General features: G+C 38.1%; 1 protein-coding gene across 5 annotated transcripts in view; it reads right to left on the bottom strand.

Annotated features, from left to right (window-relative positions):
* Window positions 1–22466, bottom strand: part of LNPEP (leucyl and cystinyl aminopeptidase) — an 87703-nt gene that overhangs the window by 4922 nt on the left and 60315 nt on the right. For 4 of the 5 annotated variants that reach the window (XM_075020779.1, XM_075020778.1, XM_075020782.1 and 1 more), the window contains 11 exons: window positions 21559–21679; window positions 20729–20883; window positions 20297–20410; window positions 18053–18184; window positions 15161–15292; window positions 9274–9434; window positions 6525–6613; window positions 4559–4739; window positions 3669–3822; window positions 1496–1680; window positions 656–817 (listed from right to left, as the gene is read on the bottom strand). In XM_075020779.1, coding sequence (XP_074876880.1) covers window positions 656–817; window positions 1496–1680; window positions 3669–3822; window positions 4559–4739; window positions 6525–6613; window positions 9274–9434; window positions 15161–15292; window positions 18053–18184; window positions 20297–20410; window positions 20729–20883; window positions 21559–21679 — 1586 coding nt within the window. Of the gene's footprint in view, window positions 1–655; window positions 1681–3668; window positions 3823–4558; window positions 4740–6524; window positions 6614–9273; window positions 9435–15160; window positions 15293–18052; window positions 18185–20296; window positions 20411–20728; window positions 20884–21558; window positions 21680–22466 lie in introns of those variants that run through there. The other variant, XM_075020783.1, reaches the window with a different exon arrangement.

Raw genomic sequence — 22466 nt, 5'->3', positions numbered from 1 at the left:
AAGTATCAGAGTGACTTTAGCTCTAAATCAAGTACCTGAATATTCATTGTTGTTGGAAAAGATGAAGTAAATTCTAAGAACTTGTAAAAGAAAACATAATACATTGAAAAGTTAAGAGAGGAAAGCTGTAACAAGAAACACCTAGCAGGACAACCTTGGTGTCCTCCATGCAATGCTGAGATTTGGTCTATAGAGGTGTTGGAGCATAATTTCCCCCAAAGAAAAAAAGAAAGAAAGAAAAAAAAAAAAAAAGAAAGAAAAAAACCAAAACCAAACCCCCAAACCCAACTAGTTATTATCTTGGTTATAAAGATACACCAATCTTCTAAGACTCCATAGAACAATCTGCAATTTTGTTACCTTTACCACAAAAAAATCTGCAATTTTTTGTTACCAGTAGTGCAAAGCCTTTACATTAAATTGTTTTCTCATAATCAGTATTCAGAATCTGGCCTTTTGAGCTACTCTGTTACATAAATTATTTTTAAGTGAAAAATATTGGGTTCTTTATGGAAGCTTGTACAAAACATACAGACAGATTTTCTGCAGCAATCGGAAGTTTTTCCAACAATACAAAAGAGGCAATGCATTTTTTTCAAAGAAGATTTTAAAGCTTTTAATTTACACAGCATACAACTTTTTGACTCCTCCATACCAGATCAGCTTTCTGACATCTTCTGTGCTGGCCAAGGCTTCAATCATTTTGCTTTTCTCTGCTTCAGAAACTGAAGAGGAGTACATCTTTAGGAGGAATTCCCAGCCATTACTAGATTTGGCTCCAGCTGTAAATATGGCTTTCATAACATCACTAGGCAGACTACAGGGAAAAACAAAACCAAAAACAAAACAGAACAACAACAAAAAACCAACCAAAGGGGGACATAAAAATGCTCATCTGAGAAAAGAAGGAAGAAAAGTCACAAAATGAAAAGATTAGCTTGAAAGAGATGCCTCTCTTTTGAACAATTTAATTCTGTAGCAATTGTAAATTTGCTGGACTGAATTCATGCCAGTCTAATACTTTAAAGTCACAAGGAAAAAGCAAATCACGTTAGTCACATGAAAGAACAGTAAACTGTACAAAAATCAGAAATTTTCTGTGGCTCAAAATGCATATGAATCCAGAGCAGAATAAATTCTGCAAGATAAAAAAGTATGCTTTGATGTTGCTACTAAGTAATCCTCCTTGAGTATGCAGCTTAGGAAATGCAGATGGAAGCAATTTGTGGCTGGTTTTGCAGTGACATTTAATGAGACTGCAGACGAAGTCTTAAATTCTAGCACAGTTCTCTCTCTCATCTTAAAACACCAATTACTTCTACATGAGGAACGGTGAAAGACAGAATGAAGAACTTTATCAATATTCAGTCGATCGTGGTGGTGTGGGGTTTTTTTGGTTTGATTTTGTTTGTTGTTTTTTTTCCCCAAAACAATGGAGGCAAGGTAACTGGAAAACAGGTAGATAAAGGAAGTGGAAGCCCAGTTTTTGTGGTACCTCATTGTTCCATTAGACTTCATCCACTTCTCAAACATCTCAGTGGCAGTTGTTCTACAGTTTCTCATATTATGGGTGCAGGCAAAAGCTAGCAGCGTTGACCGGAGCTCTCGTTCAGACAGGGTCCCATCATCTGTCCAACGCTGTTGATCAATTTTATCTCCAAGCAGGTGGTCTATTCTATGCTAAAAGAGGAAAAATTATTAGCAAAAGCTAATTCTTCCCAAGAGGATTTTCTATATACAAAATCAGTTTAAAAAAAGAAAAAAAAAAGTTAAGGCTTAGAATTGTGGAAGTTAAACATAGTAGTTTTTCACCTACCTATTCCAATTTACATATACCGTTTCTTACCTGTATGAATAAATATCAGACACCACATAGATCTGAAATATGGGCCAGGTCTACATCTTAAATTGCACATGGAAACTGAAGACTACTTTTCTAGCTACAGTTCAGACTTGTATGTAGTCAGCTTACTATCTCAACTAACTACAACTCCTGTATGCTTAACTGCTTTCAATTCCATCAAGTGACAGTTAATAGACCTTAGTTTAGCACAAACAAAACAACCAACCTTCATCTATAGGCTGAACACCCTTCATGTTTGTAGTTTTGTAGCTTGCTAAAACCACAGCTAGATGCCTGACCAGCTACCCCATCTCAGCTGAAACACTTGAACTTAAATATTACCTCATAGACACTGCATTGCAAACTATAGCTTGGGCTGTTTATCACAGTAGATCTATAAAACCTTTGAATAAATATTGGATAAGGAAAATTATTATAGCAGCGTTTTTTTATTTCTTTTAAGTTTCCATAAGCACTCACTAATTACCCTTACCTAGTTTAAAGAAAAACTTCTGCTATTTTATCTAATCATTTAATAATTTTCCTTCTAGACTAAATCCCTTTGCTGATGTTCTACAGTGTAAAGCAGCAACAATAATTTTAAACCTGTAGATGAATATAGAGAGGAGGTTTCATAATAAGAAGGTAAACAGAAATGAAAGACATTTCCTCAGCAAGCACTGAGGCTACAACGTTGATTTCATGCTAAGTCTGTAGCACTGTATTGTGTTGTCCTGGTTTCAACTGGGATAGAGTTAATTGTCTTCCTAGTAGCTGCTATAGTGCTATGTTTTGAGTTCAGTATGTGAAGATTGTTGATAACACTGATGTTTTCAGTCGTTGGTCAGTAATGTTTCGTCTAAAGTCAAGGATTTTTCAGCTTCTCATGCCCAGCCAGCAAGAAAGCTGGAGGGGCACAAGAAGGTGGCACAGGACACAGCCAGGGCAGCTGACCCAAACTGGCCAACGGTGTATTCCATACCATGGGACGTCACGTCTAGTATAGGAACTGGGAGGAGTGGGGAGGCGGGGAATCGCCACTCAGCAACTGACTGGGTGTCAATCGGCAGGTAGTGAGCAGTTGCACTGTGCATCATTTGTACATTCCAATCCTTTTACTATTGCTGTTGTAATTTTATTAGTGTTATCATTATTAGTTTCTTCTTTTCTGTTCTGTTAAACCGTTCTTATCTCAACCCACAAGTTTTACTTCTTTTCCCAATTTTCTCCCCCATCCCACGGGGGGGGGGGGGGGGGGGGGGAGTGAGTGAGTGGCTGTGTGGTGCTTAGTTGCTGTCTGGGGTTAAACCACGATGTGTTAACCTATCACACAGCTGGAGTGTGAAAATGACAACCATTCATGTGTTCCTATTTTTACAGAAAATAGGTTGGTTTTTTTTCCACTGCCTTTATACAAAGCAGTTAGATCTACGATCTCCAGCCATTCTAATAATTTTGGAAATAACTCTTCTGTATTAGAAAAATGTCATGGACTCTGTTTAATTACATATCTGTACTACATTGACCTTTATAGCCACTATAGCAAATCCCGAGACACCGCTGTGCTCCACTGCATTACACTCCCTACAAAGCATTGTAGGGGTGAGTGTGTGGGGGGTAATAGATAAAAAAAATTTAGCATTTCAGTAAGACATCATTACTACTTATCAAAAGCAGGGAAGACTGGTGACTATCTAGAATCCCCATCCAATTTAGTGAGATTAGTGAATATGTTCAACAGTCAACACTTTAAAAGATAATGTAACTATAAGTAACACTAGAGCTAATTATTTTAAATTATAATTTACAGAAAGTTAAGACATACCATGACTCGTGCTGCCAGTTGTTCACCCTTTTTCTCTAAAAGGCTGTATATAAGACTCAGTTGAAACAAAGCTTGAGTGAGTGGTGCAGTGCTGCTCTCTTTGTTAAGGTAATCAATCAGCTCAAAGGCCTTTTCCAGAGACTCTTTTCCTAGACTATCGGTCAATGAATACAAACATTAAAATGGCTTCCAAAACAAAAGCACTCTCTGAAACAAGAAGTGATACTCTCCATTACATTAAGAGGGATAGGTGAATAGAGAGAGTAACATAAGAAACACTTTAGATGTAGACATTTTTATATTATAACATTAGTAAGATAGCAACAATGGCCACTAACATGCCTTCAATTAACAAAAATGAAAACAGGTAAGGAAGTGCGACAATGATGCCTGAAAATATTTATCATAAATGAGGGTACTCAGATACAGGAAGATGCTGTCAAAGAGGCCATCCAGAATGCTCAGCCTCCACCTGCTCTGAAAGCAGTGGTGAAAGACAAGGGAGGAAACCAGTACAAATTTGAGAGGCAAATAGCTTACTTCTCTAAAGTGGAGCACTCATTGACAGAGTGCAGGAAAACAGTCCACTAGGCAGATTATCAAACACTGAAGAAAACAATGTCTTTCAGAAATGGAAGCTATCATGTGGATCTTTGTGATGCAAATTAATGGATGCTGCTATAAAGAAAAGGGAGATAACAGCAATATAGAAGCATCAGTGAAATAACTTTAAAAAAAATTAGTGAATGATGAAAGGTTTCAATAGGCTAATAAAGGCTGAATTAAAACTTCTCTGAAGCAGTCTTCTCTAGAATCTAAGTCTGATCTTCTTTGACTTGGAAAAAAATTTAAACACATATTAACTGTGTTTACCAATATAAAAGTCTTACCCTGCAAGGCTGAAGATATTGTTGATCAAATTGGCCCTGTCTTTAGGACTCAGAGCAGTGTGGTTTTTTTTCAACAGATCAATCAGCGTTTTCCAGTCCTCAGCATAGTGTACTATGTAATAGCCATTCATGTCCACGTTGAATTTTATCCATTCCACTTCTTCTGGAAGTTCAATGACAGCTAATGGACAAACAATCAGCAGCAGAAACAAACATTTAGCAACTGTTTGTTCAGATCCAAATCTATGAAATAGACTGGTTCCAAAGACTCAATAAATCCTTTTCCACCCACTAGCTCACCCTACTATGAAGAAGGAATAGCCAGTATAAAGGTTCCACAGGGAGGCTCCAAAATTCCAGGTTGTACTTCTTCCTCCTTCTTCCTACATCTGATTGAATGAACAATATCACAATCTGCCCCAAGTTGTATCTATGCAGTTAATTACTTGGTCCAGTAATTTTTCTCTTATCCAGTCCTCCTTTCAAACAACCCCGTCTCCTCTCTGCCCACTTTCATATATATATATATATATAAAAAGAGCAGTTACACACATCATATAAAGAATTAGAGAAATGGAGATGGTACTAAGTAGATATAAGGCCACACTCTAGTTTCAGTCAACTGGGTACAAGAAGAGAGGCTTTGGGAAAAAGTTCTTCATTTCAGTTGTTTCTATAACTACTGCCAAAACCATCATCTTGCATAGCACCTACAATGCCTTTGAAATTTAGCAAATATTCTACCCCAAACTGTTTTGTACATCTCTCCTACTCTCATATCTCCCCATCCAAGTTTTTACACTGAGTGAGGAATTAGTATGATGAAAACGAGACCACCAACAGAGCCATTTAAGGTGAAACAAAAATGATGAATCAGGCTACTTACCTATTAGTTCTAATAAGATCAAGAACACATTAAATTAAACAGCTTTGGGTTTTCATTCTGATAATTCATAATATTATATTCTAAAACTCCATCTCAAATGAAAATGATCAGAAATAACTTGAAGGCTTTGTAAAACCAATGTTAGGATGACATAAACCAAAATTATTTACTTTAATTATAGTAATTCTAAAGTCATTTTAGAGGGGTGGCAGTTTGTAAAAATCAGTAAACAGTAAAAATGTCAAGATGAGCTCTAGGAATTTGATTTTAAGTTTCTATAGTTTCATTTCAAAAAGTAGAGGTGCAAGACAGGTTTATGAATTAAAAATAATTGCCAGTAACTCAATGCACTGAATAGTAACTTTAACAGGGGAGAAGAAAATACATCAGCAGACATAAGACTATGACTAAGACCAGCTTCATTAAAATGCAAAAAACTATTCACGTCAGTGGAAAGTGACTAGCCAAACTGATTTTAGCACAATACTACATAAGAGTGTATAGCAACTATTCACTTGGTAAAGAAAAAAAACAGGGCAAAATAAAAAACCCAAACCACCATAGACTAGCAATTTAGGGTCAAAACTAGCCACTGCAGCAAAAGCAGAGAGTTTATGTGAAAAAAAATCTACGTGTTTCAAGTTCTACAACAGCATTCTCAAAAACTTAATCTGTTCCAGATGCAATATTTTCTTATACCATTCAAGAAAACAATATTTCAGTGGAAAGTGACTTCCTCACATTTCAGTACACTGGCAGAGCAACTCTCCCATTACTCACTCTGTAAAGTACACGTAGTTTGAAAGATTTTTTGCACATACTGGGATGAAAAGAGTACAGGTTTTTACAAATTCCAAACCTGTGCTTCTGCCCCAGTTGCTGCCATTTACTTGTACACATAATGCTATAGGGAACCAACTATGTAATGATGACACCACCAGTAGTCCTTGCCTCGAGATCTCTGCAATTATTTTGTACTATGTATGCTTTCACCTGCACATCTTACGCAAGTGTGTACTTAGAAAGATCATTAATCTATAACACTTAAGTAACTTGCTACTGAAGTTTTGAGCCACATACCTGACTTTTGGTCCAGTAAATATGCATTAGTACAATGGGTAAAGTTGCAGCTACTAGTTATGTAGGTGAGAGGAATATGCCACAGGTAACTGCAAAGGAAAGCAAATGTTTACTGACATATTATACACACATTTGGTCTTGAAGAGTTTGATTTGTTTTTTTTAATTTAAGCATTTTAATATATTAGTAGTATTGGAACCACTGCATAATAAAGTAAAAATCTCACTCATATAATCAGAATATGATAAAAGAATACATGTACAGCAATTATTTTTTTAATCCTACCGTGCTGAGAAGGGGGAAAATTTCATAGTATCATAGAATGGTTTGGGTTGGAAGGGACCTTTAAAGTTCAGCTAGTACACACCCCCCTGCAATGAGCAGGGACATCTTCAGCTAGGTCAGGTTGCTCAGAGCCCCATCCAACCTGACCTTGAATGTTTCCAGTGATACGGCATCTACCACCTCTCTGGGCAACCTGTTCCAGTGTTTCACCACCCTAAACAATTCTGCCAAAAAACTGAAATTGTTTACAATTTCTTCCTTATATCTAGTCTGAATCTACCCTCCTTTAGTTTAAAACCATTACCCCTTGTCCTATCAATACAGGCCCTAGTCTGTCCCCACCTTTCCCGTAAGTATTGAAAGGTCCCCCAGAGCCTTTTCTTCTCCAGGCTGAACACCACCAACTCTCTCAGCCTTTTCTCACAGGAGAGATGTTCCATCCTTGTGACCACTTTTGTGGCCCTCCTCTGGACCCAGTGGTTCCAGGTCTTTCATGTGTTGAGGACCCCAGAGCTGGATGCAGTCCTCCAGGTAGGGTCTCACCAGAGCAGAGTAGTGGGGCAGAATCACGTCCCTCAACCTGCTGGCCACCCTTCTATTTATGCAGCCCAGGATATGGTTGACTTTCTGGGCTGCCAGTGCACACTGCTGGCTCATGTCCAGTTTTTCATCCACCAGTAGCCCCAAGTCCTCTGCAGGGCTGCTCTCAATCCCTTCATCCCGCAGCCTGTGTTGATACCAGGGGTTGCCCCAACCCTAGTGCAGGACTTTGCATTTGGCCTTGTTGAACTTCATGAGGTTCACATGGGTCCACTTCTCAAGCTTGTCCAGGTCCCTCTGAAAGGCATCCCATCCCTCAGACATGGCAACTGCACCACTCAGCTTGGTGTCACCTGCAAATTTTCCGAGGGTGCACTTGATCCCCCTGTCTATGTCATTGATGAAGACATTAAACAGTACTGTTACCAGTACAGATCCCTGATGGACACCACCTTTCCTAGTACTTCTTCCTCAGCTCCAGCAGGCTAAGTGGCTTGTCCAAAGCCATAAGGACAGGACAGTCAAAGCCAGGAAATCTCTGGCTGTATCAGAAATTCAGCCAGTATTACTTTCACCTGATTCCAATGTTCTGTCTTCCTGAAATTTTACAAGGGTTTTGTTGTTGGTGGTTTTTTTTGATTTTTTTTTTAGTTTATGTGATTCAAGTACAAGACTCAAATTCCAATCATGGTAACAGAAACCATAATTGATTGCATACCACAAAGACTGTCTCAAGTGAACTGCAGCCTGGAAGAATAAATGGTATGGTGGCTCATAATGATGATAAAGACTTGCCTATTTAGACAAAACACAACTTTGAGTGAGATGAAACAAGTTGCACACATGTGTTCCAATTTTGACAGGGACCCCTTCTGTGTACAACTCACACAGAGAGCTCTTCTTCACAAGCTTTTCATGCACTTCCCAAATTGACATCAACTAGAAACAGAATAATAATTAAGCCTAACAATCCTTCCCTTCTTCCCTTACCTTTCAACCACACATCACTTCCCTTCTTCCACATAACAAAAATAAAACAAAGCCCCTTAACTTCCAACATTTCATGAGACAAATTCCTTTCACAGGCCTGATTCTGCAAGATGATGCAAAGGACTCAGTTCCTGTTAAGACTTCAAACAACCAAATAAACCCACCAAAATCTCAAAAGGATTCAAACTTACATATTTTGGTTTGTTACAAAATGCAGTAAGGTTCATAATATAAGACACATTTGCAGTAAATTAATTTTTACAATTAGCAACTGCCACATCTTTGCTTCTTCAGCATTTGTGTATGTACTTCCTAAAAGGAAGTTTTGGTACAATGGATATTGCCTCTCATGTATTCAACCATTTACTGTCATGCATTAGTGCCATCTTAAAATTTTTAAACCAAGAATGCTTTGATTCTAGCTTCTCTGCTTTCCTCTAAGAAAGCCCAAGATGTACACTAAATTTTGGGAGGAAAGAGCAGAGGCTCTAAAGTCAGACATATACATCTGTAACTTCTGCAAACTTCTGCAACCTACCTTTCTTCAGCTTCTCATTAACTACACTAAACTTTCTGAACTTAGAAGAAAACTTTTATCTGTGAGATCTGCCTTTTGGCACTAAAAAACCTGAAGAATTCATTCTACTATTTACCACAATTCATCACCTCAAGCTTAAAAGCTTCAGGAAAGGATGCAAGCAAGAAACTCAGCTTACAAAGGATACCACAGACTTTTAGCAGTTGCCTAGGTGGAAACAGATGGATCTTCAGGCAGATATTACATATGTGAATTTCTGTGCCAAATTCTTTGTTATTACCTGCCTTCAAAGAAACTACTAGGACCCCTGAATACAAGTGAGAAAGATGCACAAAATACAAGAAAGATATCTACAGGTAGTTTTTAATGGATAAAAAGTATTAAGAAGGTAATAACCTTGCATCTGCTGTCCAGTTTTCTGGTTCCACGCGATACAAAAATTTCTCTTGTTGTACAGAAATATTCTTTCCCTTTCGGACAACAGTGACTAAAGGAAATCCTTTATGCAGAATCCAAGTTTTCATCAACTTTTTTACATCTAATGTTCCATTGGTAATCTGTGAAAATCATAACATAACAAGAAAATAGCAATAGAAAATGAAGAACATTTTAAAACCTTCCTCCTTAAACTTACTAGGTAAGTTGTAGCATGATTCTGCATCTGTAAACAATAACTTTGACACTGACCTTGTAAATTTTGTAAGCAACAGTTTAGGGGAGCAAGTGGTGTTTATTTTCTTAAGTTGAGGGAATCCTAGCCAAGCCATGGAAAGACAAATTGGAAATATCAGGTAGGTTGAACTGGTATGTCATGAAAGTGAAGAAAAGAATGTTACAGAAAAGAAAGTTCTGGTAAGCTCCCAAGCTTGCCCCTACCCTTTCTCTTTCCTTATTGGTATTCTGGTATTATGCAGGTGTTTCAGGTTAAGTATCTTCTTTTAATTCTGAAATGAATGTTAGAAATGGAATTAAAGTGACAGTGTTTGTATAACAAAACCAACATGTCCTTTATCCCATGTTTTGGGTTTTTTTCCCCCTCCCTCCCACTTACCAGCCTTTGCATAGCTTAACCTCCAACCTTTTCTAATCTTTCAGGAACTGTTTGTACTACAACATCTCCACTGAGGGACATATGAGGGACAAGTACTTTATAATGTCTACATATCACTGCCTCTTTATTAGCAGAGATGATAATCCAACCTGAAGAAGACAATATGTCCCCTAACTTATGAAAATATGTTTTAGGTTGAGCTATCAGGAACATAAGGAAATTAATATATCATTATTCAAGTTACATTTAACTTTTACCAACCTATACTGTGTCTTTCTCTAGTTTACCTCATCAGCATCTTAATGCCCACTGTTGTCTGTTCAAGCCAACAATAACATGCACAGTTTACCCTCGTGGGAAAATACTATATCACTTATGTAGAGAATAAAGTTTATACTTTAGAAATACTTTAGAGAATAAAGTTTATACTTTAAATAGGGTTTTCAATTCCAGGGAAGCAATTCTCTACCAAAAGTTTAAAATTTGAAGACTTTGAAGTCTACTTCTTTTTTTTTTTTTTTTACTTTTTGCATACTCCCCAAACCCACTCTTTGCTAAATCCTCTTCGTCTGTCTTGTTATCACAAGCTAGCTTTCTCACTACATTACATTATGCAATACTTTCATAAATTGCCCAAGACTTGTTGAATGCATGCTCTCACTTTCTTTCCACATTCCTTCCTGTTACACTTTGAAACCACCAAGAAATCTGTACCAATGCCAGCCAGCAAAAAAAAAAGAAACAAAAACAAAAAAAAAAAACAAAACAAACCCAAACCAAAAGACCCCAAACCCATGATGACAGCAGTGTTACGAGATCAGGAAACTAATTAAGTCTAATACTTGCACCTTGTCAACTTGCCTGTTTTGCATTTCAGTCTTTGTGTGCTAACATTGTGAGACACCTAAAGACTGGCAGAAAGATTTGTGTCTAATCTGTACAGAGCCATGAGCAAATTTGAAATTTGCACCACTGAAATAATTCTATTCCAAAATAGAACCCTCCCCAGTCACCCGAAATTAAACCAATTTATTAGAAATTATAGGTTCATAGTTTCATCATAGGAAAATTTTATTGAAATAAATTGATTTTACTGACATATCTTCTTTGAACAGCAGCTCCTAAATCCAATGAAAGCAGTGTATGAAAATGACTTCACCCTTCTTCCTTCTAGGCAAGGTATACAAGAAGTTTGTTTGCTGTGTTACAGATTTTTTTCTTTTAAATTTCTTTTAATTCACATGCAATTTTCTCATCTTCACTCCAACTATGATTGCTGCATTCCTCAGAGAAGGACTTAAGAAATGATTATGCATTTTGCTGTGTGGACAGCAAAAATTTATGAGCAAAGAAAAGGCCACTTTTACAGTTGGAATTTTCAAACACATCCAGCCTAGGCATAATTAATGGGAGCAAAAGGAAAAAAAGCCAGTCAATTTGCTGAATATGATAGATTTCTTTTTACTATTACCATAAATATGGGAAACATCTGAAAAGCATACTAAAGTTCTCAATATTTGATAATACTACTGGTTTAATTGTCATAAGGGAGACTCAGCGAAATAGTTCACATCTAAAACAGCGACAAATCAACAAGTCCAGACAGACATATGGCCTCTTGTATTACAAAGATAAAACTTTGAAAGAAACTTTTAGCAGGTCTGGGCACTGGCGGAGTCCAAGGACACTAATAATGGTATCAGTCAACTCAAAGTTCAGATAGGTACACCCTTATTTTGTGTGAACTACTCAGATTCATCTAGCTCATATAGTTTTAATTACTCAGACATCTACTGGGGGGAAATATTATTGAGCAAAGATTTTCCATCAAGTTCCTGGAATAGATGAACTTTTGATACCAAGGGCAGAGAAAGTAATCAGAGGTGCAGCCTGTCTAGATTTGACTGTTAACCAACAAAGTCTGGCTGAGAATCTGAAGGTGAAAGATGATCAGAAAGCAAAAGAAACTAAGAATTTGAGATAGAAAAAGAAAAATATTAAAACAGAAAGAATACCAAACCAAAGGAAAATAGACAAAGGGGAAGTAAATTTCACTAAATTCAGAGAGGCAATAGGTAAAAATCAGTGGAAAAAAAGTAGTGCAGAAAATCTGGTACCTTCTCAGGGAAGCAAAATAATAAAAGCCCAAATGTAAACTAACTCGTTGCAATAACAGATGTTGTGGTTTAGGTCCAGCTGGCAACTAAGCACTATGTGGCCATTCACTCACTTACTACTCCCCGCCCGTGACATGGGGAGGAGAAAATATAATGAAAAGCTCATGGATTGAGACAAGGACAAGGAGGGATCACTCACCAATTATGGTCATGGGTGAAACAGACTCAACTTCGGGAAAAAAAAACAATTTAATTTGTTAACAATCAAATCTGAGTACAATACTGAGAAATAAAACCAAATCTTAACACATCCCCCGCTCCCTCCTTCCTGGGCTCAACTTCACTCCCAATTTGCTCTACCTCTTTCCCCCCAGCAGCACAGGCAGATGGGCAATGGGGGTTGTGGTCACTTGGTCACACATTGTCTCTGCCGCTCCTTCCTCCTCAGGAGGAGGACTCCTCACTCTTCCCCTGCTCTAGCATGGGGTCCCTCCCACAGGAGACAGTCCTCCATGAACTTCTCCAGCATGAGTCCTTCACATGGGCTGTAGTTCTTCATGAACTTCCCTGGCACAGGTCCTTTCTGTGGGCTGATCTTCAGTCACAGACTGCTCCAGCACCGGCTATCCCATGGAGTCATGGCCATCTTCAGGGGCATCCACCTGCTCCGGCGTGGGGTCCTCCATGGGCTGAGGGTGGGCAGCTGCTCCACTGTAACCTCCATGGGCTGCAGGGGGACAGCCTGCCACCTCATCACAGGCTACAGGGTAATCTCTGCTCCAGTGCACCTCCTCCCCCTCCTTCTTCACTGACGTTGAGGTCTCCATAGGTGTTTCTCTCACCTACAGGTTTTCGAGCAGGTTTGTGGGTTTTTTTTCTTTTCCCCTCGTAAATATGTTATCCCAGAGGCGCTACCACCGTCGCTGATGGGCTCAGCCTTGGCCAGAGGCAGGTCCAACTCGGAGCCAGGGAAGCTTCTAGCAACTTCTCAGAGAAGCCACCCCTGTAACCCCTCCCCCACTACCAAAACCCCACCACACAAACCCAATACAGCAGACTAGTCCAGCTAAACTATAAATCTTTGGAAAAAGGGAATATGGAAGTGTATAAAAGTGGAGGCTACAGAAAACACAAAATTAACAGCAGCATTAACACTTACATGCAAAAAAACCCACAAAACAAACCAAAGATTCAGGCATGAAATGAGATGCAGTCAGGAATGGACACAGAGGAAAAGGCAAACATTGTAATCAGTATCAAAAGACATCTAAAGAACCAGTTGGTGGGCTCCTCCACACAGAATGGTAACTTTTGGCAGATAATGCTGTTAAATACCTGGTCTTAGCAGGAATTTGGTAACTATTAAACTAGCTCCAAATACAAAGGGTTGTTTCTCATTAAAATAGGAAATACACACTGAGTTCTGATGTCAGATGTTACAAAATTGGTTGGATGTGCTTCACTTAACAATACAGGTGGGTGAAGCAATCCTAGAGTTGACTCTTAAAAGATGATGACTAAGGTTCCAAAAGACTGGAGAAAGAGGCCTGCTGAGTTTGCAGAAAAGCTGAACTTGCCCCATGAACAAACAGTAGGTTTATAATAACAATTAAAAAAAGTTATTTTCTGAGCCAGGGAGACAGACTAAGCAAGTAATCTGAAGTTTTGAGAACAAGTCTTTTCCCATGCTCTAGTAACAGTTAAACCCTGCACCTAGTAACAGTTAAGCCCTCACGTTAATTAAATGTGAGGCATCTGTGTGGTGTCTCTAGACACTCTATGTGGATATACCTCCCTGTGGTATGTTCTCAATGTGTGCATGACTGAAGATGGTTGGTCAGGAGGCTCCACTTTGCAGAGGTTGAGGAGGGGAAAGTCTATTTTGCACTATATAAATTGCTGTACAAGCCAGAAGAGTTCTCTGTCATAACAGCATCACAGTCTGATATCAATAATAATCCATCACTAGCTGGCAAACTAGTGACTGTGTAGGACTAAATACACAAATTTACAGCCACCTGTGAAAGCTGACAACTAACAGCGGCTCCAGTTCTGCAGAAGTTCAAATATCATAAAGTAGATGCCAAGAACCAAAACTAAACATTAAATTAGTATCCTGCCTAGCACTCAGCTTCTGTGAGGGAACCTCACATGTATTTCAGAGACTTTAATACATACAGTACACACACTCACAGGGAAATCTCTTCCTTTCCCTTATACAACTACTTTGACACTGCCTGGGGATACTCAGCAGCTCTTTCTTGCTGGAAGCGCTCTGTCTTGCACTCTCTCTCTCCCTCTCGCACGCTCCCCACCCTTTGCTCTCTTCCTCCTACTGTCTCCCCTTCATGTGTTCTCTCCCTCACACTCTTCCACCCCTAATCATTCCTTGCACTCTCTCCCTCCTTCACCCACTTCTCCTCCCTCTCTCCCTCCTGTCATCTCTCCCCTCTCCTTCACATGTGCCCTCTTGCCTATGCTCTCCCCGGCTCCCACAGGTGTGCCGACTCTTGCCCTTGCTTTCTCCTGCCTGTGCCCTTGCTTTCTTGTGCCCTCACTCCTTGCCCATACACCCACTTTAATCAGACACAGCCTTACGCCTGCCTTAACATTTGGAGAGCTGCTGAACGAAATTGTTCCCTACAATGTTTTTGTACAATTCCAGCACTGTCTGTTGAAACTGAACCTATCACTGAAACAAAGTTACACAAGTAGAGAGTACCCCAAGACCTCTACAGAGAAAGGTTGGATTCATCTATTCCTTGAAAGTAAAGTTTTGTCCTGCATTTAAGATGACTATTGTTATTCTGGTCTTAACACAATAACAATGCAACTCTAGAGAAAGTATGTACATACTGATATGTCAACACATGTGGATATGCATGGTAGTGTGTACCTGCTTCCAGCACTTTTCTGGGATGATAATGAAGTCCTAGAAGCTACAAGAACCTCTATATCTATATGACAGAACTTTTGACAATGATGAACAAGAACTTCAGAGTATTCACCTGCAGTCTATTATAAAACACTATATCATAAACAAGGAAATAAATCAAAACTTAAAACATACTTAGAGAAGTGAAGAAACAAGAATGGCATATTAAAAGATGGGTACCTCATTCATGCTGTCCCACAAGTCATCACTCTGGGCAGATCCATAGTTGTGATTATGCAAGTACACCTCAATGCCAGCTTGGAAAACATCCTTAGTGAGATAATGCTTCAGCATCAAAAGAAGCGAAGCCCCCTTTAGGGAGGAAAATAGAGAAAAAGAATTGGTAAATTAGAGTTATAGAACTTGTTGAAGCATATGCATATTATAGCTCTTCCACAGTACAAGAATAACTCAGAAGCTGGTAGATTTTATCCCAAATTATATCATTTGAATAATTAGCTTAACACTCAGTTGCCTTGGAAAAATATTATTTTAATATTTCATAAACTTCAAATACAGTTGCAAAACATGCTAATAGAGCTTGACCTTTTTGCCAATTAACATAATCTCAAAAATATTGCCTTCTTACTGATAAGTCTCTGCTGGCTGCTGTATTTCATTAGCAACACTCTTCTATATTGTACAGAACTGCACTTGTGAGACAGTGTTTAATGGTCATATGATTTGCAGTTATATTAAAAAAACCCTAAAAATATAGGAAAAAGATGAGATGCACTTAGTAGGCTGGAATTGACTGTAGAAGGACAAGTACATTTTGACAATGTTTAAATACAGCCACGTTTTATTAAAAGAAGTAGTAACTAAGCATTTCTAGTATCAAAGTGGCCACAAATGTGTAGACAGAAAGGTGTTGGTTTTTGCTTTTTTTAAACATAACTGAAAGCCATTTTCTTTCCATAGAAATGCTTCTATGTAACAGCCACTAATAAATAAACTGCCTGAGGACTTGCATACAGTACAACTGAATGCAGATGAGCAGCCATAGATCATGAAAAGTTTAAAGGTGCACTTTATATTTTTGGTACTATTTCTAAGAAAGGATCAGGAAAAAATTAAAAGGAAGATTTTAGTAAGAGCATGTATGGTTCTTACACATTCCAAATTCAAGTTTTAGAATCTAAGTAACATCTTGCCTGAAACTGAAGGCTACCTGGTTAATCTAATTATTCATGAAACTGAAGGAATACCCCTTAGTACAATTTTTAATAATATGGTCATAATTTCCTCTCTTGCATGCATCTGTACTTAAGCTGTAGCTCTACTACTTTGTTTTTCTTACTGTCATATCCTCCCAAACACTCTGTTGTTGCAGGTGGATTGTTGTCCTACCCTTGAGTCTTAGGTTTACTGATAGTCTGCAAAATAACCAGACTAAAAATAATTTTGTACAATACTTCCTATTCCAGACAGTAAAATGTAAACACCACCTACTAATCTGCATCAGTCGGTAGTATAGTAAAACAAAGCAAGCTGTATAATTCAATAACAGACTACCCTTCGCTGATTAGGGAGCATATTGAAAGTGTCTTCCCATTCAAATTGGCAAGAGCCTTAGCTAAGATACAGGGCCAAGAGTAGTGGAATACAAACACTGCATGCATGAATGAAAAGCTATGCAATGAAAGCCTCTGAAATATAGAAAGCAGCCATGGAAAATCTGTTTCTGACAATGCAAGGGCAAAAATTCTTTTGGTTAGCTCCTAAACTCAAAGATGTAGGTTGCTACATTTCTATTCAGAAGATGCAGATACTTACCAGCAGCAATGAAGTAATAAAGTAATTCTCCAAATATAACACTTTACTAATTGACTGAAATTCCAGCCCAATCACTTATGCAAAATTTCCAAGAAAATTATATAGAGGAGTTTTGATCAGGCAAAGAGTGACGGACTTATCTCTGAAGTTAGTTGTCTACAGACACGATTGTGCATGAAGCATAGCTTCCAGAAGCTCACCAAAAAGGGAATTACTTGAGACAGCAACTCAGAAACATGAAACAACAGCCATGCCTTCTGATATACCAAATCCATTTCACAATCAAAAGAAGCTGAAATTCACACATCTCTGTTCTTGTAATCCAGAAAACACAGACCAAAATAAATGGAAGCACATCACTAATGTAGGTCCATTTGGCACCTCAGACTACTCAAGGATGTCAGACAACATGAGTTGATCAGTTGAGACTTGCAAAGAGAAATCAGAGGAGACAAACCAAGACAGCTGTGGGAACTGCATTCCACTGAGCAGAGGAAGACGTAGTATTTGACAGTTTTCTAGTAAGCACTAGCTGTTCCCATGGTTTCTTATTAGATGAAAGTACAAGCATACACAGATAGTGGGGGGAGAAAATGAAAGTTAATCCAAAAGTTAGAAAAGGTTTTCCTCCAATAATACCAACATCATGGGACACAGTATCTAAAACCTGAGATAACGTGAGTAAAAATTTCGCAAATACGATATTTGCGCTCTCATGAATTTTCAATGAGGCACTGTGAAGCTTTAAAAACATAAACCTCACACACAACCCTCACTAGACATTAGAAATAATCAAGTTGTAGACAACCAGGATATGCAGTGAAATAATTTTATATTCCAGATGCAAGCCTCCAGCTCGGGACACCTCTAAAATACTGGTTTTTAAAAGCAGAGTATAAAAAGGAGCAATTGCTTCAGTAAGTGCATCGTTGTTACTCTTTTCCTAAGCACATGTTACAATCTGCTTTCAGAAGAAGAATATATGTCTAATTTGATATTTTGTTTCACCTCCTGGGTCCCCTCTTAGAGCTTCATGAGTATTTTACTTTGTGCTGAAGCATGCATCAAGCAGAAGGATGTTAAGTAAGGACACAAATCCACATACATAATCTTTTCCTAATTAAAAGCTATGTAGACGCTCAGAAACAGTACTAAGAGATCCTGCATTGTTTGTGCTAGGTGTAAATCACCCCCAAATAATCGTCAGTACATGCCTACTTACTCATGATTCCACATGCATATTTTCAATAGCTAATATATTACTTTCCAAATATTTCCAAATATTTTTAAATTTACCTTGATATAAGAAAGTGCATCAAACATTTCTTCAATTTGCTCTGAAGACTGCACAGCAGAAGAGACTGGATGTGAAGAATTCAAGGAATCCTTCATCATAGCCTTGAAAATTAAATTAAGAAGATCTTCATCCTAGAAGAGAAACATTTATAAGTGTCTGAGAAGCTAGAACATACATGGTAAGCAGAACAGTAAAAGTTGTCTCTGCTTTGCTCTTCCATTGCTCTAACATGCCATTGCTCGCCTTCCTGCCAATGGAATCAGCAAAAGAATTGTCAGGGTAGCATTTGTAAAATCTATTGTTTCCCTGCCACATTTTAGCAGTGGAATCTCACTCTTAGGTTTGTGTCATTATCTAGACCCTTAAGCTCCTGTCTCAGTTAAATGCATCATTGGCACTACAGAAAATAAATATACCTACCAAGTATGTGTCGAACTTCAGATTTGGCTCACCAATGTTTTCAGTTCATTTACAGGAAGCAGGGAATACAAAAGCATGACTTCTATAGTATGCTTTAATATTAAAGCATGAAGACTAGGGAAATTACTCACTACAGTGTTGTTTGTGTGAATGTAAACACCACCTTATCTAGTGATCCTAGTACCAAAGTCTCTTCCTTCTTTTCTTCTAGAATGAAGATATTTTAATTTAATACATTGTTACCCAAACAAGACAATCTGAAACACTGAAAAGAAGCTGACTATACTGCTATTTGTCCACCTCATTTCATCAAGGCTTGAGCAAACAATTCTCTAAACAGTTTCCTCTATACAGTACAGAGCTACAAAAAAAATAAAAAGATAAGACCTGTGTATGATACAATAAAGATACCCTTTAAAGTTTAAAATTTTAAAGTTATTCTTCTTGAACGCAGAAGTTCTGAGTGACTTTTTTTTTATTTATCAAAACACATTTTGGCATTACCAAGTGGTGAAACGAGATGTTGGTGAAGGCACCTTGTCAGGCACCTTTCAGAATGAAGTATACAAGTGTTAGATGTGTCCTTGTTAAAACATTAGACTAGTTTTGTGCCCTCCCCTCACCACATATGCACCCAAAAAGCAGAACAGCTATACAAACATACTTTCAATCACAATCAAACTCAACCACCGAGCTAGGCCAAATGAAAAAAATTTTAAACACCCAGCTCCAAGAAAGAGTTCTACTGAACTAAGTTAGCAACCCAAGTTATTTAATGCAGCAAGGGTGAATTAAGAACTCAAAATTCACACTCTGTCAGTACGCTGAGAACACAATACAGCAAGCAGGAAACAGTCAGTACATGGTCAGGTTTTTAATCCCATGACTAATGCAAATCACATAAACACTCTTGGAAGCTGGCTCCAGAGCCCAGGTATCTCCTCTCCTAGGAGATACCTTTACCCAGGATGCAGAATTAGTCTCTTCACTGCCCCATCCATTTAGTTGCACTAATCTTTGTTTCTCTGCCTGCATTCAGTGACAGGGATGTTTTACAGCAGTAGCTGGTATTCATTCCTCAGAAGGGAAAGACCAAGTTCGAATCCTTAATGTTTTCCAGTGTCTGAAAAGTTTGGTCACTTAGTACCTGAGTGAGTTTTTAAGTGATCACTAGGTAATCATATCAAAAAAGATTTTATCCTTCAGTGCATAAACAGAAGTGCCTTTGGGAGCAGTGCTTTGCACTATTAGTGTAACTCAGTGTTATCAGAATCCATTGGCTGGAACCATATGATACTTTTATACCAGCTCCCTCAATTTGCGAATCCCAAACTGATTCAGGCACAAGCACGTACCACAATGATGGCAAGACAGGTATATTTAGTAACCTAAAGCTCTGGTGCTTCCTAAGCCTACTAGGAAAAGTAGAGGCAGACAAACTTGGCCAACAACATGCCTGGACTTTCTGTATAAAGATTTTAAGTTATAATTTGATATATAGATGTCTACACCTTTTAAAACCTGCTATTTTGTGTTTTGTGTAGGTTAAAGCATTCTGTGCAAAGACTGCATGTAGACTACTACCAACACAGGAAAAAAAAACAACCAAACAAAACCACAGAAGAACAATGCAATCTCCCCAAAGCTTCGCCCCAAACCACTTCCAATATAATGAAGGTGCCAAAGCGAGGAGATATAGTTTAATCTCAGTGGTGCCCAAAGTGAATTTCAATACAAGTTTGTAAGTATCAGTCCTTTACAGGCAGCATTAAAAAATAGATCCTAGCCAAGGTACAGTAAGTGTAGTTACAGAAAGTACTTACTGAATGTAATTCTGGAAAAATCTCCTCCATGGCAAAGTACTCCATGAAAGTTGCAAATCCCTCATTCAGCCAGACATCATTCCACCATTCCATAGTTACTAGATTGCCAAACCACTATGAAAGACCAAAATGTCATTCTTTTTCAGAAATAAAATCAAATGAGTACAGTAACACTCCATCCATCCTCAAAATCAAGTTCAGTCAAAACCATGGCAATGCTTTTGCATGAACAACTCCCTAAGTACGTCATGACAGAGTTGCATTCTGCCTGTTGTACTGGAGAAAATATACCTGCAGTTATTCTAAACTGATACAATGCACAACCCAATTACAGTGAGGGTGGGGGAGAATTTAAGGACAGAATTGCATTCAAAAAAAAAAAAAAAAAAAAGAACCCACTGCATTTAAACATTAATCTCCCCAGTCTAGTACCTGATGGGCAAGCTCATGTGCTATCACTGCAGTTATTAACTTTTTATCCCTTGCTGAAGAAGTATTACTGTCAAACAAAAGTGTTGTTTCTCGGAAGGTGATCAAGCCCCAGTTTTCCATTGCACCAGACTGAAAATCAGGAATTGCTACCAGATCTGGAAAAGATTTGAAAGAAGCTTTTGAAAACTGCTAGTTAAAGCAATTCTGTATTTCAAGTCTACCTATTCTATTACCTAATCCCTAAAAAACTCATTATTTAAATCCTGTGGTGTCAACGTGTGCTCATATCTCAAGCATAAAAGCCCCACAGATTTATAGCCATGTTTCTCTAGCAGTACTCTTACACAAACAACTTAAAGCACTACACAGACACTGCCTATAGATCTTGCACACATGCAACTAACGAGTAAATGGGGCTGCCCTTACTAAAAGTAGTGACTTAGAAGACTGCATTTCATTATCTTTCCAGTCAAACTAATACATGCAGAGAAGTCAGGCTGCAGATTTTGCACTGGTGAACATGGTTCACCAGTCACAAAGTCACAAAGACTCCCTACCAAGGCACATCATGTTAAATTTACACCGAATTATAAGCAATCTGGTGTCAAAAGCTCACAAAAACTTTCCAGCTTAGGAATCACTTAATACTCATACTCAGTCAAACATTTAATGAATTTTTAAAATATTTTTGAGGGAACCTTATTTCACAGATATTTTATACTATCTTTTTTTTTTTTTAAGCACAGCTTCTCAGAACAAAGGTTCCCCTGCATTTCTCAGAATTGATAAGGGCGGCTGCTTCTGTTTAAAAAAAGTTCAAAAGAACTTACCTAATTTTTCAAGAGGGTAGTTTATGAAAAAGTATTTTTGATAAAATTCCAGAAGTTTCACTGCTGTGTTTAGTGCATACCCAACTTGGTTTAGATGCTGTGGTATGGCATAGACAGATACCTAGTCCAAACAGAGAAGAGAAAAGATTTTGAAACATGTAGCTATGAAAGCTTTGGATGTAAAACAGGAGTTGGCAGAAGATCCTGAAACAGATAGGACACAGTTTTGGGAGTACACACGTAAGTTACAAACTCTAGTTATGAAGCTGTCAATAAAGAGTTAATTTTTTTGCTAGAGCTTATTCATTAGTCAAAATACAGACAGACTACCCAATTGACCAATGTGTATGGAAGAACAATTCAAGGCTGACACCTTTAAGGAAGGTGTTCAGGAAGTGTCTACATGAACAGAAATTGATCCAATTCCTTTTTTACTCCCTCATGGGTTAAGTGACTCTCCCTGCACACCTCAATTAATCTCTAAGTTTAGGCTATCAGTATGATAACACTAGTATCATCTGCAACAAGTTCTCTCAAGAAACAATAATTGGCACAAAGTTCATCCATGCCCCTATGTAAGATAGGGCCACATTAGACATGAAAAAAGAAGCATTCATAAAAATGGAGAGGTTACAGTCTCTCACTATTCGTGTTGAAGTGGCTACATCAAGAAAATAACATTGATTAGGTTACAGGTTGATCCAGGTTTAGGACACCTTTCATACACAAACACAAAATATGCTGAGACTAATTCTCCTGTTCTATTAAAATAAAGTCCCTCTTACTGTGTTACAAATCAGTAAACAAATGACATTTCAAATAGATGGATAGGGTGACCTTTTGAGTTTGAACCAAGCACATACCAGTAAGGATCTAATCTAGTGTTCCCGGAAGTAAAAAAGTATTAT

The sequence above is a fragment of the Buteo buteo genome, chromosome Z, assembly GCF_964188355.1.
Source record: "Buteo buteo chromosome Z, bButBut1.hap1.1, whole genome shotgun sequence".
NCBI lineage: Eukaryota > Metazoa > Chordata > Aves > Accipitriformes > Accipitridae > Buteo > Buteo buteo.
Note: the sequence above shows the minus strand (reverse complement) of the source record. Positions and strands in the feature narration are given on the sequence as shown.